The sequence below is a fragment of the Vicia villosa genome, linkage group LG6 (genome assembly GCF_029867415.1).
Source record: "Vicia villosa cultivar HV-30 ecotype Madison, WI linkage group LG6, Vvil1.0, whole genome shotgun sequence".
In the NCBI taxonomy this organism is placed as follows: domain Eukaryota; kingdom Viridiplantae; phylum Streptophyta; class Magnoliopsida; order Fabales; family Fabaceae; genus Vicia; species Vicia villosa.
In genome coordinates, this window is record NC_081185.1 from 113,027,135 (window position 1) to 113,043,739 (window position 16,605).

General features: G+C 38.0%; 2 protein-coding genes across 2 annotated transcripts; one reads left to right on the forward strand and one right to left on the reverse strand.

Annotated features, from left to right (window-relative positions):
• Positions 1-3,959: 3,959 nt before the first annotated feature.
• On the reverse strand, positions 3,960-8,809 carry LOC131609634 (TMV resistance protein N-like). Its single transcript, XM_058881395.1, has 5 exons — positions 8,104-8,809; positions 6,897-7,992; positions 6,538-6,811; positions 5,386-6,443; positions 3,960-5,305 (listed from the first exon to the last, which is right to left on the reverse strand). Exons 1-5 carry the CDS (start codon positions 8,652-8,654, stop codon positions 4,829-4,831), a joined length of 3,456 nt encoding a protein of 1,151 aa, XP_058737378.1. The 5' UTR covers positions 8,655-8,809; the 3' UTR covers positions 3,960-4,828.
• Positions 8,810-13,271: 4,462 nt separating this feature from the next.
• LOC131614368 (uncharacterized) lies at positions 13,272-15,341 on the forward strand. The gene is made up of 3 exons (XM_058885963.1): positions 13,272-13,515; positions 13,669-14,386; positions 15,017-15,341. The coding sequence occupies exons 1-3, from the start codon at positions 13,272-13,274 to the stop codon at positions 15,339-15,341; spliced, it is 1,287 nt and encodes a 428-aa protein (XP_058741946.1).
• The last annotated feature ends 1,264 nt before the right edge of the window (positions 15,342-16,605 follow it).

Here is a 16,605-nt window from a genome sequence, read left to right on the forward strand (position 1 = left end):
TTCCTCCTTCCCTTAGCTCGAGTGACATTTGATTTCGCCAACTTCTCTTTTTATTTGGGTTCTATGTTTTCTGATTCATCTTCATTTTCAAGTTTCACTTGCATTTAACCATTTCTTCGTGTCACTTATTTATTAAGGTACCATTTCTAGCCCTTTGAAAATACAAGAAATATTGTCGGATTGGAAATTCTGAGGTCTAACTTGTTGTCTTTTCCGTCTACAGGTTGCGCCATGGTGACACTTGTGAAGGTGGAAAACCATTTTTTCGCTTCTCTTTTTGTTAAGGCTTTCGCTTATACCCATTTGGTAATATAATCTTAAGCGACAATTAGGAACTTCAACTTCCTAAGGGCTAAGTTAAAAAGGCCGAGGATGTTCATACTCCAATGCAATAAAATACGAACTTGCTCTCCTCTTCACAAGATTAACATCAACAGAATCAATGGAAAATATACCATGTTTGATATATTCCATAGTTTGAGATATCCAGGAAGACTATGAGATACCATGTATGATCGCCATAATCACTTTAGGAGTTTCGATGCTAGGCTTGCCCAAAGAATCATATATAAAGGAGTAGTTGATTATTGTAGCTCTTGTGCTTGAAATCTTGGTCAAGACATCAGTCCTGGTGTTCAGCTCCCTCGGGATATGCACGATATTGTGTGATCTGAACCTGGCCAGTTTTTCTATGGCCATGACGACATACCTTTATAGTAATAGATCTTTGATTTACACATCTCCCTTGCCTTAGGATACAACTAGTAGTGATTCTATTTGCTACTTGACTTCTTTTGCCTCCATCTTGGATGCCAATGTAAGACAATTGTTGAAGGCTTCACATTCTTCATGGTTATTAATGGTTGTGAATTAAAAACGTAAGGATACCTCAATTGTCATTTCCCTTGTTGTTAGACGACCCATCTGGGAAGTTAGTCCATTTCGCACTTGGCTCTAGGGTGACCAATGTCATTTCTTCTAGGAAGTCTGTAAACACTTGAGCCTTCAATACCTTACTTGGTTCGAAGTTGATTTCAAATTCAAAGATCTCAAATGACCATTTAGTCATTCGCCTTGCAAAATTAGGTATTTGAATGGATATGTTTAAGATGTAGGTTGGTCTAAAAGAGGATGATGTGTGCTAGGAAATATCTTCGTAGATATCTCGAGGCCATCATAAATGCTAATGCAATATTCTCTATCTTTTGGTAGAGTGTTTTCGGCCCTATTAGCGCTTTAGATATGAAGTATACCGGTGTTAGCCTGAGATTTTTGCCTTAACATTTCTACATGAATGTGAGATATGAGGTGGATATAAATACTAATTGTAGGTAGCTAAGTCATGTTGTCAACACCAAGCTGCAAATTTGACAAGTGGAGTTTACGACATATATGATTAGGTAACTTGAACACGTTTTCAACAACAATAACAGTTTGAAGTGGTTTGAGAACCAAAGACACCTAGAAATACATCAGAAGACTAAAGCCCACCTAGAAGATACATGTCAAATCATGGAGATATAACCATCGTTGGCAATTATTGTTGTACCTAATATATAAATAGTTTTTGATATTCACATTTCATTTTTCTCCCTTTAAAATTCACACATCCGAGTCTCAGAGATAAATAATTTGTGAGAGATGTATGAACTAACGTCCAATTCTTAATTCGAGCAATTTTTATGCAATTGCTTAACTATTTTCCTTTATTTACTTTATCCAATCAATCACTTATGCATGTACTATTTTCTCACTGTCATATTTTCTCAAAACGTTTAACACAAAGTGTCCATTAGGATTTTTAATTTGATCCTACAAGTGAACTAAAAATCGTGATTGTTTACCAAAAATACTAGTAAATAAATTGACACACCCGATAGGACCCTTTTGTGCCAAAATTATACTTTTTGTAAAAAGTGTATGTGCTTTCATGATTGTTTCGTTCTTTACTTCTAAATGTCGCCAATTGTTGAGTGTTTAAGCATCTCAGGAGTGGACAATTTGTTAGTATGTTTAGACCATCAGGAAAATCACCCCCTCAAGGAATTCCTCCTTCCCATAACAACGCTCCAAGTGCAAAAGAACAACTAATCAGAATGACGGTTGGAGGTGCAAACACTTCAACAACCAATGGAGTAACTACTCCTGTCGTTAGTTTTGACTACAACTACACCTATTTTCACTATGGAGTCCACTCAAAGTGAGCTTGTTTCTTCAATAATATGTTGAACGGTAAAACATGTTGAGTTGATCTCGAGATGAACCTATTTAGGTATGTGAGAATCCCGTTCACTTTCATTATCCCTTTCGTCGTAGTTAGAGTCTCCATTTTTATAAGTGTTTCACACTTATACGAGTTAGCTTCCACGCTTATTATCTCCGTTAAGTAGAATCCCAAGAATTTGCTAGCTCTGGCCCCGAAGGTGCACTTCTCAAGTGTAAGCCTCATATTATACTCTCCAACTCGTCTCAACACGTTGTGCCTCTTTTCTTCACTAGATTTTACGATCTTGTTGTCCCTGTATATCTCTAGTGTTTCTTAGATTTTCTTTTCAAAAATATCATTCATCATCCTTTGATATGTTGCACCTGCGTTATTCAAGTTCAATGACATGACCTTGTATTGCAAGTTGGCGTGTTTCGTCATGAAGGCGGTTTTGTCTCAGTCTGCTTCGTGCATAAGGAGTTGGTTGTATCCAGAGTATGAGTTCTTGAATGACAACAATTTGTAGTCGACAGAGTTATCCACCAGATTGTTGATGTTGGGGAATGAATAAGCGGTGTAATCTACATTCCACCTCCCATTTTCTGGAAGCCGTTTTAACTAGGACAAAATTGGAAAGCCATTTAGTGTATCTTACTTAATAAATAAAGTTGGAATGAAGTAGGCCTCAAATCGTGTTCCGGGGACTTAGACTTTCTTGAGAATACTTGTCTCATTCTTTGGGCCACGTATCGGATGAAAGGATCAATATTTAGCTGGTGACAAGCTACATTGGGGTAAATGGCAGGAGTTTTATCAGTGGAGATCGTGAAGAGGTCGAAATTTAATTATTAGACACTCAATAAGGCCTCTCCTGGCTGGAATCGGCAAGTCGGCTTCTATCCAGACTAAACTCTCTAGATTTTCGTCGAGCTGCATTGTCTTGATGATTCTATATGGAACCTGTCTCAAGATCTTCACTTTGGTTCCCACCTAGGAGGTGAGCTTGTCAATTGACATGATTTCATCTTGGTGCACATCGAGATCAATTGTGTCGATGGCTAGGGTAGGGGTCTCCTTTACCTTTTTTTCCTAAAGCGAGGGTGGTTGACCGATGGTCTTTTAGGATCGTTTCATGTATTAGACGGGCTCTGCATAAGTCAAGCAGAATGACAATTGGTTCACTGAAATAATTGTGGTATTTCATCTTCAAATGGACAGTGGAATTACTGCATTTAGTTTGCAAGGAAAGACCTTCCTAGGATGCAATTGTACACATTTTTCAAGGGATCACCTAGAATCTCAGATTCACTGTCTAGTTGTCTCTTCCTTCTCCAATGAAAACCAACAATTATTTAGTACTGTAAGGGCGAGTGACAGAGATGTTGGTGTACATGATGTCGCACGATGATGTTGGCGTACAATACGTCGCACGAAATTCCGTCCTAGAGAAAAACTCTTGAGACTGTAGTATGGTTATCCACGGTAGCAGTCACTACTAATGAAAGTGTTGCGTTTGGGATACCTTCCAACTTTTTGCTATCTTGGAACCCTAGGATGAGTTTTTCTTTCTTTGCTTTCCCTTTTCTGCTGTCAACGATCTTGAGGAATTCTTATTCGCAGGTTTCTTTCTCGGCTCCTTCTTGTTGAACAATCCTCTATTAATGGGGAAAACGACAAGGTTTGATGGAAGGAGATCATCATCGCTAATCGCACGAGATTGTTGTTGATGAGATGCGACTTTTAGAATTAGATGAATTTGATGTGAATTAGATGAATTTGATGTGCGAATGCGTAAGAATCAAAAGTTGATTCCCACACAGTGTCATTGTTTTATGGTGGAATGAGAAAAAAAGGTGCTACGAGAATGAGCTCTTCTAGTGCGGCGGTGAGACCTTCAGGTTCAGTAGAATGGGGAAGACCGTCAAGGTTAACACTTCAATGCTTTAAGTCAGTGAAGTCAAAAAGATATAGTTTGAGAATGAGAGTGAGATAATACCTGCAATCAACGTGTGGTAGGGTTTATATATGACACGCTGTTTAAAACGCCTCTGTCTAACCCAACGTGTGACGGGGGAGCTGTGTGATCATATGTAATGATAAATGATGTGTTGAAATTTGGCTACACAATTGGTGCGACAATTTGTCATGTTAGTCTCGGAGATAAACAATGGTTTGGAATAGTACCAAATATCAACCTAACCAGGTAAAGAAAAAGCTATCATGATGTCGCAATGGTGGAACAATGAACAACATATATGCCGGCAACGAATCAGCATTTATTATCGGAGTAATGGATATATGCAGTAAATTCAATTGTTTTTACAAGTCACGTTCAAATTTTATTTTTGACTGAATCTAATCATTTTCATTGTAAACAATAGACACTAAAACAAGTTTCACACTTAGTAATATCTAAGATTCAGTCTGCCTCTGATACAGCTTCAAGGTTGTTTGCTAGTGCAGCATCTCGATGGTCAAATTTGTAACTTCATGCTACTTTCAGCTTCATGTTCATCAAGGAATGATGTGATCGTCAAGGACTTTGAAACACCGACACACAAGAACATTGACACTGAGACATCTTGTTCTTGCTACAAAGGTATATATGATCTCATATTATCTTCAACTCTCATTGAACTGACTCTTCGCTTTGTTCCAATCTTCAACATCTTGCTTACATACCAATCGCGAACCACACCTCACTATTTGCAGTGATTGACAGCAATAACATTTCAGTGCAAATTCAATGTCATTCCAACAATCATCTTTGAGTATTCTGTCGCGAAATTGATCAATGGACAAGTAGAGAATATAAAGATGAGGATGACATGGATTCATAGGAGGTAATCTTCTGGAGCTGATAAACAGCTTACCATTAGGTGAAAACAGATAACAATCAATCTCATGCTTGCAAAGTTCAGGTGGATCAGCATAACTCTCTAATAGAAAACACAGAGAAAATCCTACCCAATCATCTAGAGGACAATTCTTAGGAACTTGTATTTTTGCCCAGGAAACAGTTCTTTGAGGTACAAACCACGGTGGAATTACTTCCCCTGGGATAAGCATGTCAAATCTTGCAGATGGAAGACAAAGTGCCTGAAACATTTGTGTCGTATGTCACAATCAAAGTACTTCAAGAATTTTTATTGAGCGACAGACAAATCTAGTATACTTACCCCAATAAAGCTGCCAAAAAGTTTTTGAACATTGTTTAGTCGTCTAGGTGATGCAAAGAGACTACATGGCTTTGCTGGATTAAATTTCGTAGTTTCCAGTGAATCACAATTGCTTGCATCCAACTGTGTCATACTTGATGCAAGCTCTGGCAATGATTGTAGCTTCTGGCAGGAATTTAGAGTAAGCAAATCCAGTCGTGGAAGTTTAGAAATTGCGCTTGGTATGCTAACAAAATTGTTACCAGTCAGATTCAAAGAACGCAACGATGATAGGTGGCTGAAATAATCTGGTATTGATTTGTCAGAAAGGTTACAGTAACTTAGATTTATATATCTCAAAGAGGGTAGACTCGAGACAGAAGTTGGAAATCTGAATCCAGTGGAATCTGGTTGACTCCCAAACATCCAATTGAAGGGAAGAAACCAGTTCTTCGACTTGGATAATGGACCTTTGCAACCGGAAAATGATAATACTCTAAGTCTATCTAGATAAAAAATGGAGGAAGGTAGTTCATCGATAGCAGTATCATTGGCTAGGAGTTCCTCCAAACTCTTGATTTCCTTTAAACCATCCGGCAATCTACAAAGTTTTGAACATCCGGAAATGTCCAACGTTACGAGGGAATTCAATCCATGAATCGTGTCTGGTATGCAAACAAGACTTTTGCAGTCCTTTAAGTTCAACATAATAAGTCCAACTAGGGATCCAAGTGATGAGGGTAGTTTTCTTATAGCTGTTCCTTGTAACTCAAGCAATGATAGATTTTCCATGTTTTCCCCGAATTCCGGAAGGAATTTAAATTCGGAACAGCCAGAAAGAGTTAACATCTGCAGAGAACTCATCTCCAATTTCCCTGGAAGAGACTGAAGACTTTTGCAGTTTTCGAAATTCATCAAAACAACTTTCTTGTGACGTACAAGAGACGGATGAACTTCGTTTAGGCTTGCACATCCTTTAAGAATCAAGTTTTCAAGATTTGGAACACCGGAAAAATCAGGCAATCTCTTTAGGTTCTTGGAAAAAGCCATATTCAAGTACTTCAGCTTTTCCATAAACTGCTCAAAATCGTAAAGATGTGAGAACAAGTTATCAGCATGAAATGTCACGGTGATGAAATTTAATAGAGCTCTCGATGAAAGACTCTCTTAACTTTATTCCTTGCCAAAGTTGTTGAATTTTGCTATGAGATAGTTTAATGTTAACAACTTCATCGAGTGGATTTGTTAGTGGCAAAGCTTTCAAAGGACATCCTCTCCAGCGAAGAACTTTCAAAGAGCTAGGGAGGCAATTGAGGCCGAGGGGAAGTTGCATCTCGCATAAACTGAGATATTTTAGCTGACTTGTCTTAAAGAATGCTTCAGTGCTCCAACATGCTTCATATGGTTGAAGTAACTTCATAGCTATGCTGTTAATCGCATCAGTTCCCTATAAAACCATAACAAAAAGTATAATCTTAAAGAATGAGGGAAAACACAAACTTAAGCAAGAAAATCGTTGCATTAGCACTTACCTTATTTTTTGTCAACACATGATCAATGTCGTCTCGAGACCATAACCTACTACGTCTGCTTGGATCATATGGAGACTCCTGAAATACGATATCCCTGCCCATTTCTTGAAGCAAATCATGCATATCAAGTTTATCATCCCTGCAATCTTTAGTTATTAAAGATCTTTCAATCAAAATTTCGATTCCAATTTGAGGGAAATAACCGTAACATTCTAATAAATCTATTACTTTATCTGTCTTCATTCCCTTGAAGAAACAGGCAATATCTAGAAAAATATCCTTCTCCATGGGGTCTAAACTCTCATAACTTATTTTCAGTTTATCTTGGATTCTAGGGTGTGGAACAGTTCTTATTTTCTTAATCGCACTATGCCAAACATCGACATTTCTTCCATAGAGATAGGAACCTAACACCTCAAGTGCCAATGGAAGACCACCAGTATAATCCACCACTTCTTTGGTCAAATCCAAATACCCTTCTTGTGGTTTATCTCCTTTAAAGGCTTTCAAACAAAAGAGATTAAGGGCTTCTTTTTGAAATAGCATTCCAACTTCATAAGTTTTATGTACTCCATGTGTCACTAGCAAGTGTTTATCTCTAGTTGTGATTATTACTCTACTTCCCGGACCAAACCAATCTTGTTTCGCAGCTAAATTCTCCAACTGGTTTACATCATTCACATCATCAAGAACAAGCAGAGCCTTTTTTCTGCATAAAGAGTTTCGTATTGTGTTTTTCCCATCATACAAATTATGAAAATCATTCTTACTTATATTTAGCTGAGATAGAAGTTGTCTTTGTATGTGAACTAAACCTTTTCTCTCAGACAACTCTCTAACATTCTCAAGAAAGCAAGTAAGTTCAAATTCACCTTGGATTGCTTTATAGACAGATCTAGCAATAGTCGATTTGCCTATGCCACCCATACCCCATATGCCTATAAAGCGCACATCGTTTAACTGCATACCTATGAGCTTGTTCACTTCATCCACCTTTGAAGCAATCCCAACAAGGCTCTCTGTGCAAGATGGCAACTTCGGAACCAACTTTCTATGTATGTGTTGAGCAATGTTTTCCACTAGTGATGCCTCATGCCTGTTCAGACAACAAGCAAAATCCAAGGTAAGATCTTAAACACATGCAATGAATGAATTCAGCAATCTTAAACACATACAAATATGTCTGATAATGAAATAGCTAGCTTACTGGCCATTGGAGTCCCATCCAGAGTAACTGGCAACTTGTGTTAAAGCATCTCTCCATCTTTCAACCCTGTCACTGTGTTCACCAAATTTCTCTTGATGTTTTCTGAAAGCATCCTCATAGCTTCCTCTTTGATGCCGAACATCAGACGGGTCCACACCATAGAAGACTGGCAAAACTTCAAGACCCTGCAGGTTGTTCTTTCTAGTGCTACACTCCATGATCATTTGAAGCTCATCCAAACACCAAGTGGAAGAAGCATAGTCTGGTGAGAGAATAGTGATGGCAAACATAGAATCTTGAATTGCATTGATTAGCTTTTGTGAAATGACTTGGCCTCTCTCAAGATCTTTGTCATCTCTGAAAGTTGTGATCCCTTTTCTTTCAAGGGAAGCACATAGATGATCGGTGAATCCTTTGCGAGTATCTTCTCCTCTAAAACTCAAAAACACATGGTAGGTGCATAGCCTTGTGGTTGAACTTGAACTGCTAGGAGAAGAAGAAGAAGAAGAAGAAGAAGAAGAAGATGCTGCACATAGAGTGAGTGCTTCCATTTGTTCAACAATTGACACAACTTTGAGCTTGTATTGTTCTGTGTTATTCTACATGAAGTGAATACAAGCTTTTATTAAAGAGTGCAAGTGGGAATAAAGTAATGTTCGGTTTGAGTGGAAGGTGGTATGGTAGATTCTAGTGTGAAAGAGAGAACCATCCATGACTATAAAGAGAAAGATGAAGTGTATTTAACATAGAATAAGAATAACGAAGACTATTTTACAAATATGGTCTACCAGGAAAGAGATGTTTTTTTTTTTTTTTTGTTTAATTTTTATTTTTATTTACATTTGGAGTACCATGGATGAAGATCAAAATATAAATATAATTTAGATCTTTAATTTTTGATCCATGTGTATTCTAAAACCACTAATCCCGTTAGTCTCATATTATTTGTTTGTTAATCTATATTATTTATTCTTGATCGTAACCAAAATTATGTTTGCATTGTAGTTTGGGCTGTTTCGGACCAGTCCGGGTATTCAAGGTCCCGAGAGTTGGAACGAAAATCTAATCGGGTAAATCGAACCAGATCAGTGTTGGTTATTTTTAAGACCGAAATTGATCTAGTACGTTCGGGTAAACCGAGACTGGACCGGATAATAGATGATTTGTTAATGAAAAATCGAGACCGAACCGATAATTTCCGGATCGAGTATCCAGACCACCCGAATTAGAGAGGAAAAATAAAAAAAAAATAAAATTTTTAATTTCAAAATTCACAATAAATTGCAATTTCATTAAATTTTCATATTCTCATTGCAATTTGACATTCACATTACATTTTAATCAAAATTCACATAATCATTTCACATGTTCAAAATAGAAGTTAATGCAAATAACTAAACCTTGTTCAAACATAAGCTATGAAACTTATAATTTCAAAAAACACAAAATATCATTACATTTGATAATGATGCCTCAGAACAATCTCATCATTGACATTGCAGTTATATATCTTCAAGTTGTTGTTGTAGAAGAAGCAACAGTTGGATCCTCACCGAAATGATATGTTAAAGGTTCATCTTGTGGTTCTTCAAACTACAAAAGTAAAAGGATAACTTCATAAGCACCACAAATGTAAAAGCATAAGCCATATAAATATTCAATAAAAATAGACCATAAGCAAAAGTTATTTACAATACTAGCAGTGCAATCCTTTTTAATTCCATACTTCTCCTTCACCCAAGCACCCACAAAGAACCATTTCAATTGTTTTAGTTTTCGTAGAAGATCGTTTCGGATCAATAATCCTTTTACCAACACTAAAATTTGCTAAATTTAGGATATTGTCACCTTTGAGATTTTCTCAAAGGTGACAAGAATCCATATTTTGCTACATTTAGGGCGAAACTTTGCAATCCTTTTTCTGTAAATCTTTGAAGGTTACCTTTTTTGCATCTATAGGATTTTCCCCTAAATCCCCATAGCCATTCTGAACTATTTCCAACACTTCTCGAGCACCATAAATTGAATTCATCAAGGCACTACATTATTTCCAATTGCTTCTATCAAGAACCAAGAAGTTTGATAAAAAAAATCATTTACATTTACGATTGTTGAGCAAGAACAATGAAAATCACACACCTCACTCCCGTATTTTCCAACAATTTATCCCCTCATTTGTTTCTCGTGTTCTTTTGAATACGAACCTAAACTCTTGATATCAATTGTTAGTGTAACAACAAGTGCCTGAAATAGACGCGTTCGGCAGCAATGGAAATGTGAACAGGTGGTTGAGAAATGGTGGACGTGGAAATGGAGGCCGAACCAATCTTGGAAGTGAAGAGGTCTGCAACGGAAACAGTGCCATGGACTCTCAAATGTTGAGAGAAATCAATGCTGGCCACTCTAGGCATGGAAGAGTTTTAATTGATAGAGATCCTACCTCTAAACAATTAAAATTCTTCAAATTCAAGGATACTTCTACGAATCAAGCAAGCGACTCCCAATCTTGGTCTGCTTTTAATCCGGCTGAAATTTTGACCGCGCCTCCAACTATAAATTCTCATTTTAAAGACTCGGTTGCAACTTTTACAGAGTCATTGCCAAGAATCGAAACGGAACTGGCTGAATTGTTGAAGAAGAAGGCTACTATTAGCATGAAAGGCACACAAATGCAAGACAGTATCGAAATTTATCCTATCAAGACTATGATGCAGAATCCAGCAATCAATAATTCCAGAGCTACCAAGTCCAACCCAGATTTTGCACTAGTGAAGGCCATCACAGACGCGTCGAGTTCTAATGAAGACTCCGCTAGTTTCCCATCCACTGTTCAGTTACTTTTGAAGGATGGACTAGGGAGCAATTCTGACCTTGGAAAGCTCCCGAATGCGGAACTGTTTACTGCCAGACATCAGTTATTTTCTGGTAGAACTGATGCAAACATTCTTTTAAATAAGGCAGCACCGGATAATACGGCTGGACTGAGCATTATGTCTAAGCCAGATGAAAACAAGAGTGTTCTGTAGGATGCTCCCCCTGCCATAATTCAACATGTTCGACGTAACGATAATGCTCTCAAAATGCAAACAGCCGATGCAAAGATTGTCAAGATAGGAAGCATAAAACTGAGGTCCGATTTCAAAGCAGTTTCAGCATCCTCCAAAGCATCCGCTACAGGGTACATCACCAACAAGATTCCTGTTACCAAATTATCCATGAAGAGTCAAGCCCGACGTAAAAGTTCGATAAAAACTTCTCTGTTGGAGGAAGGATATCAGTATGTTGGTGAAGGCAACAACAATGGGAAAATTATGAAAAAGAGGTCGTGTACGGAAGATAACGGCACCGAGGATCCGAAGATTGAGTTGGACAAAAGTGTGAAGATTGAACCTGGGATTGTTGTTAACACAGGGACTACTTTACTTGTTGCTGGAAATGACATAACTATGCAACATAGTCCAAATCCTAATGTCACTATTGTATTGGCAGACACTGTTAATCAGGCCTGCCAGAAGCCATGAATGTGTTAAGCTGGAACTGCCGGGGCTTAGGTAATCCGAGTGCAGTTCCAAATTTAAAATACCTCATCCGAAGATATAAACCAGATGTTATTTTTCTGTATGACACAATAAGCAGTTCAAATAAAATTGAGGAGTTGCGTTATCTTTTGCATTTTGATTGTTGTTTTACGGTTGATAGAGTAGGACGGGGAGGTGGAATGGCGGTCTTTTGGAAAAATTCTACTAACTGTGAAATTCAGAATTATTCTCGGAATCATATCGACATATTAGTTCATGACATCAGAAAGGGAAATTGGAGATTGACAGGTTTCTATGGACACCCCGAAACTTCAAACAGGAGGTTATCTTGGAATCTACTCCGAAACCTCTCGATAAGCTCTAATTTATCATGGTGTATCTTGGGAGGTTTTAACGACATCCTTTCTTCCAATGAGAAAAGAGGTAGAGTGGAAAGACCCAATTGGTTGATAAATGGTTTCAGGCAAGCTATTCAAGACACCGACTTGGTGGATATTCACATGGAAGGTCATAGGTTCACTTGGTTTAGAAGTCTGGGAACTGACAGAGCAGTAGAAGAAAAAATTGACAGAATTATGGCAAACAGAGCTTGGTTGTCTTTATTCCAGTTTGCGAATGCGCATTGCCTCTCAGCTATTACGTCGGATCACTACCCTATTTTGCTTCGATGTGAGAAAGATCTTATTCCTAATCGGACGCAGTTGGGCTTCCGCTTTGAAAATGCTTAGTTAGCCGAACCAGGTTTCGACGATCTTGTGCGCGAGCAATGGGACAGTCTTGACAATCTGCCATTATTAGATAAGCTGGAGCAGAATGGAGAAATTCTGCAGAACTGGGGCAAATCCAATTGGCACAAGATCGGGAAAGAAATTTACAAACTTCACAGGAAGATAAATCAAACTCGAATTAACGTCGGGCATGATAATGTTAATTACTTTACAGCTCTTAAAAGGCGCATGAATTCCCTTCTAGTAAAATATGATGCTTATTGGAAACAGAGAGCAAAAGTTCACTGGTACAAAGACGGTGATCTTAATACTCGGTTTTTCCACATTGCCGCTACTTGCAGGAAGAAAGTGAATACTATCAAGTCTCTCACAAACAGTACCGGGGAAACTAAAAGGCGACAGAGGACATGTGCACCATAGCTCACGATTATTTTTCTGACCTTTTTCAGATGCAGCCAAGTTCTCGTGATAAGGTTCTGCAGGCTATTAATCCCTCCTTAACTGAATACGATAACAACATGCTGACAGCCCCGTTCTTTATTGAGGAATTTTGTGAAGCTACTTTTGCTATGGAAGACGACAAAAGTCCCGGACCCGATGGTTACAATCCTGGTTTTTATCAACATTTCTAGGATAAGTGTGAATCGGATATTGTTAATGCTGCTGTTTCGTGGTTAGAGCTCGATGTTTTCCCCCAAACCTCTACAAGACAAATATTACTCTTATTCCTAAAGGAGAAGTGCAAACATCCTTAAAAGACTAGATACCGATTGCTTTATGTAATGTGGTATACAAGATTATTGCCAAGGTCCTCGCAAACAGGTTGAAAAGAGTGCTTCATAAGTGCATTTCTGAAAACCAGTCAGCCTTTGTACCTGGTAGATCCATTCTAGATAACGCCATGGCGGCAATCGAAGTAATTCATCATATGAAGGATAAGACCAAAGGTAAGGTCGGCGATATTGCTTTAAAGCTCGACATTAGTAAAGCTTATGACAGGATCGACTGGATTTATTTAAGGGAGATTCTTTCTACCATGGGATTCAGCCAAAAATGGGTTAAATGGATTATGCTCTGTGTAGAAACAGTATATTACTCGGTGAATTTAAATGGTAATAAGGTCGGGCCAATCATCACGGGTAGAGGTTTGAGGCAAGGGGATCCCCTATTCCCGTATCTGTTTATCATTTGTTCTGAAGGCCTTACCGCCCTGATCAAGATGGCAGAAGCAAGAGGGGATGTACACGGATAAAAAATTTATAAAAATGCTCCAATTATATCCCATTTACTATTTGCAGATGATTGTTTTTTGTTTTTCAAAGCTGCTCACAAAGAAGCTATTGAAATTAAAAATATCCTTGTCACTTATGAAGAGGCGTCGGGTCAATCTATCAACTTGCAAAAATCTGAACTATTCTGCAGTAGGAACGTTTCTACGGAGATAAAAGATATGTTGGCGGATACTTTAGGGGTTCGACAAGTGTTAGGGACGGCTAATTACCTTGGTGTTCCTTCTATGATTGGTAGAAGCAGGAAAGGAACTTTCAAGTATATCAAAGACAGAGTTTGGAAAAAGTTAAACTCCTGGAGTAGCAGAAGTCTTTCTCAAGCAGGTAGAGAAACCCTCATCAAGTCCGTGATACAAGCTATTCCTTCATATATTATGAGTATCTTTTTACTACCTCCATCTTTAAGTGACGAGCTCGAGATAATGATGAATTCTTTTTGGTGGGGCCATAACCGGAATATAGGAAAAGGTCTTAATTGGCTATCCTGGGATAAATTGTCTATATCTAAGAGAAACAAAGGTATGGGTTTTAGAAATCTCAGTGCTTTCAACTATGCAATGTTAGGTAAACAGGCTTGGAACATTATGACAAATCCTGATAATCTTGTTACTAAACTGTTTAAAGCGAGATATTTTCCCAACTGTGATTTTCTGGATTCAGGCATTGGGCACAACCCAAGCTACGTTTGGAGGAGTGTATGGAGTTCTAAATTTTTGATTCGAGGAGGGTATAAGTGGAGCATTGGGTCGGGAGAAAATATTCCTGTCTGGGTCAGAATTGGTTACATGACGACACCTCTTTGATCAATCCGTGGCCAAACAGCCCAATTATTACCAGGCTGAAAGTTACGGACTTAATGAGCACAAATTTTAAGTCGTGGTCTCCCGATATGATTCTTCCTTTAGTAGGGAGGGCTGCTGCGGACAAAGTCTTTCATACCCCGTTATTCGAAGCGGTCCACGTGGATATAATGACTTGGAAGTTTGAAGGAAGTGGTATTTACTCCGCAAGGAGTGCGTACCGTTATTGTATAAACAAAGTTATAGATACCTCTCACCTCACAGCAGATGGGAACTGGGATTTACTTCGGAGTCTGGTGATTCCCCCAAGAGTAAAAAAAATTTTGTGGCGGCTATGTAGAAACTCAATTCCCACCCAAATTCGGCTTAAAGATAAAGGTATTGATTGCCCGAATACGTGTGGCATTTGCGGTTTGGAGGAAGAGAGCTATCATCACCTTTTCTTCCATTGTTCTAAAAGCTTGGAGTGTTGGAATAGTGTGGGGTTATGGTCGAAATTAAATCCTATGCTGAATTTTCAAACTCTTGTAGCTTCGATTGTGTTCTCCTTTTTGCAGGTTGCCAACCAAGAGGAACAACACTTTCTCTACAGTCTTATGGAGTCTTTGGAAGTGTAGGAATAATCTGATATGGAATCAATTGGAAGAATCCACAGACAATATATGTAATCGAGCTATGAATCTTTTATTCGGCTGGAGAAATGCTCAGACAACAAAGAACTCCTTTAAATCCCAATCAAATAGTTCTGCTGATTTGTCTTGGAGCAAGCCGGTGCTTGGGCGTCTCAAATGTAACATTGATGCCTCATTTTCTAACAACAAAGTGGGCATTGATGCATGTATTAGAGACGATAAGGGTTCTTTTATCGCAGCCAGAACATAGTGGTTTTCCCCCATTACTGAAGTTGCTGTAGGGGAAGCTATGGGGCTCCTTTCTTCTATCAAATGGGTGCATGAGCTTGGTTACGATAACGTGGATTTTGAGTTAGATGCTAAAAGCGTTGAGGATAATGTGAATAGGATCCTTCCAAACAATACGGATTGTGGTGCTATTACTTTAGAATGTAAGCGCGTTCTAGCATCTTTGTTTAGGAACTCTCATGTTAAGTTCATTAGAAGACAAACCAATGAAGTTGCTCATGTCTTAGCTAGGGCGACTACATCTTTAGCTAATTTTCATGTTTTTACCGATGTACCAACATGTATTCTCCCTCTTATTATTAATGAAATGAAGTAAGTGTTTTTTCTCTAAAAAAAACAAGTGCCTTATTTCCCACACAATCTATGATAAATCACAGAAATGAAATTAATTATTGAATATTGTAGAGAGGATATATGGTTGTAACTATATTGATTGATTACAAGTAGAGAGTTATAATTTATTTATATTGCTTTCTTGTTGATAAATTTTTTTGTCATTGGACATTGGCCGTTGAAATACAAGTGTAATTTAAAGTCTTACATTGTTTGAAAAAATAGAAGTTAAACACTTTATAAATGAGATAACTCATATACTTATGTCTTAAAATTTAGATGAATATATAATAAAAGTATCTCTTATTTATATGTTATCGAGTTTAACCCATTATCGATGCTCTTCCACATGACCTATCATAGTCACCATAGCAATTGGAAATTTCTTCACCCACCTCCTAACCTTCTTGCCCACCCCTGGTGAATTTACCACAATACCCCTTGTTTCGGAAGTTCATTTTCGAAACTGTACTTTTTTTCTTAAAAAAGGTGTTTTCGGAAATGTATCTCCGAAAACGTGTTTTTTTTAATATAAAATATTGATTTCGGAGATGCATCTCCGAAATAAAGTTACTTTTTCAGAAAATGTGGTGTTTCGGAAGTTCATCTCCGAACGCACCCCCTTGGGGGAATTCGGAAATGAACTTCCGAAAATATGTCTGGACAGAAGAAAATGAAAAACAACAACAATTCGCTTTATTTAATCGGGTGAAGATTACAACGATAATATTACATATAATTAAAGTTACATGTTGTTGATCACAGGTAGGTGGGGATGAGTCAACATTTTGATAACGTCGTCCGCCGATCTTTGAAGTTTCGCGTCCAACTCGATCGGGCCTTTCGAAGAAAATCGGTCGAACGTTGTCCACAAAACCGCCAAATCTTCGTCG